This window comes from Verticillium alfalfae, genomic scaffold (genome assembly GCF_000150825.1).
Source record: "Verticillium alfalfae VaMs.102 supercont1.9 genomic scaffold, whole genome shotgun sequence".
Classification (NCBI taxonomy): Eukaryota; Fungi; Ascomycota; class Sordariomycetes; order Glomerellales; family Plectosphaerellaceae; genus Verticillium; species Verticillium alfalfae.
Window position 1 is genome coordinate 1,575,867 of NW_003315030.1, and position 1,838 is coordinate 1,577,704.

Here is a 1,838-nt window from a genome sequence, read left to right on the forward strand (position 1 = left end):
TTCACATCCCATCTCGACAGCATCACCGAAGCAGCCAAAGCACCGAAGCAGCCAAAGCACCGAAGCAGCGAAAAACTCCTCACGATCACACCAAAGCGAGGGCACCAAAGCGAGGGCACCGAGCGAAGGCACACGCACAGAAAGCTCCCCGCCATGGCCCCCGTCCGCCGCTACCTCCGCATCACCAAATACTCGGTCCTCGAGTGCCGCATCTACCTCGACAACCCGGCCCTCGCCGCCTCCTGGCTGCTGCACCCGCGCGACCCCGTGCTGCCGCGCGTCATGGACGCCGTGCGGCCCCTCGTGCTGCCCAAGCTGCGCGAGGAGCAGGCCCGCGCCCGCGCCCGCAAGAAGACGGCCAAGAGGCGCCAGATCAAAGACGTCGCCGCCGGCGACGGCTTCGAGGTCTCCGTCTTCCTGACCGAGACGCCGACGCGCCACGCCCTGCTCGCGAAGCAGCGCCGCTTTCGTGACAAGAACGCCGGGGACCCCGCGCGTCGAGACTCCGCCGTGCAGGGCCGCCTCATTGCCGAGACGAATGCCGCGCCCGTCGACGTCGACGCCTTCCTGGGCCGGCGGCAGCAGCAGCAGCAGCAGCAGCAGCAGCAGGGCACCATCACCATTCGCGAAGAGTCGGACGACGAAGACGCCGTGGCTGCGCTGGCCGAGATACCCACGCGGCAAGACGACGGACCACCGCCTGCGCGACCCGCCAAGCGACGCCGTGTATTCTCCCCACGGGCGTCCCCTGACGACGACGAGTTTGCGTCGACATCGGATGACGAGCCTGGCGGTGAACGAGCCGACGAAAATGCCAACGAGAGCGAACACGACGACGATAACGACGACAACGACGACGACGGTCTCTTCGTAGACGACCATCCCGAAGAGCCCGAGACGTCACCGCCCTCGAAGCGCCGGAAAAAGCAGGAGCAGAGCCCGCCCGAGGGTGCCGAGAAGGCGGTGGGCGGCTCACGTGGCGGTCACGACCATGAGGGCGATGACGGCGATGACAAGAAGAAGATGGCCATGGACGTCTCGTTTGAGGGCTTTGCCATCCACGGACGCGTGCTGTGCCTCGTGGTTAAGAGGCGCGACACACACAGGGCCCCGGCATCCTCGGGGCGGTCCGCTGCGTCGGCTGCGTCAGGGGCTGCTGCGCCCGCTGGTCAGGCCATCATGGAGAACTGGATCAGCTCGACGCAGATGCCGAACCCGGGGGCCGATGTCGAGGCCATCGACGAGTGAGTGGATGAAAGGGGGAGCGTGCGCGATCGACGACGCGCATTCAATACGGCGCGTTCATTGAAGCAGAGACGCAGTCCAATACGGAGCATTCATTAAAGCAGAGACGCATTCAATACGGAGCGTTCCTCTCGAAGCAGAGACTGAAGCACAAGCAGAAGCAGATGGTGACTCGCGACCAAAGGAGGGGAGGGGGGGGGGGAACATAGTTGCACATCGCATCCCAAAGACGCAGCGCGGACTCGGCTGGCCTGAGTTGGCACAACACACAATGCGCCAGACTGTCTCCTCGCTGTTTCTCTCCGCCCCCTTTCTCCCCTTCTCCGATCCCTGTCCCTTCCAATGTCACCTTGCCCAAAGGGCGGGTGCGACCTTGTCCATCGAGATCCCGTCCGTCCCGGATCAACGAGCGCCCTGCACCACGGCACCGCGCGAGCAGTGCGCGGGCGGGCACACCTAGGGGTGCCATCGATCACGAAAACGGCCCTGCAACGTCATCGTCGATGATGAGCGCAGGACCTGACTTCTCGGGGCCCGGGATGGAGGTCGTTTCGAGAGACCACACACGCAAAAAAAAAAAAGCTTAGTTGGAG

At 64.5% G+C, this 1,838-nt stretch overlaps 1 protein-coding gene across 1 annotated transcript; it reads left to right on the top strand.

Moving 5' to 3' along the window:
• Positions 1–153: 153 nt before the first annotated feature.
• On the top strand, positions 154–1,248 carry VDBG_07420 (conserved hypothetical protein; the record flags this gene model as incomplete). The annotated part of the gene is made up of 1 exon (XM_003002803.1): positions 154–1,248. One exon carries the CDS (start codon positions 154–156, stop codon positions 1,246–1,248), a length of 1,095 nt encoding a protein of 364 aa, XP_003002849.1.
• Between the last annotated feature and the right edge of the window lie 590 nt (positions 1,249–1,838).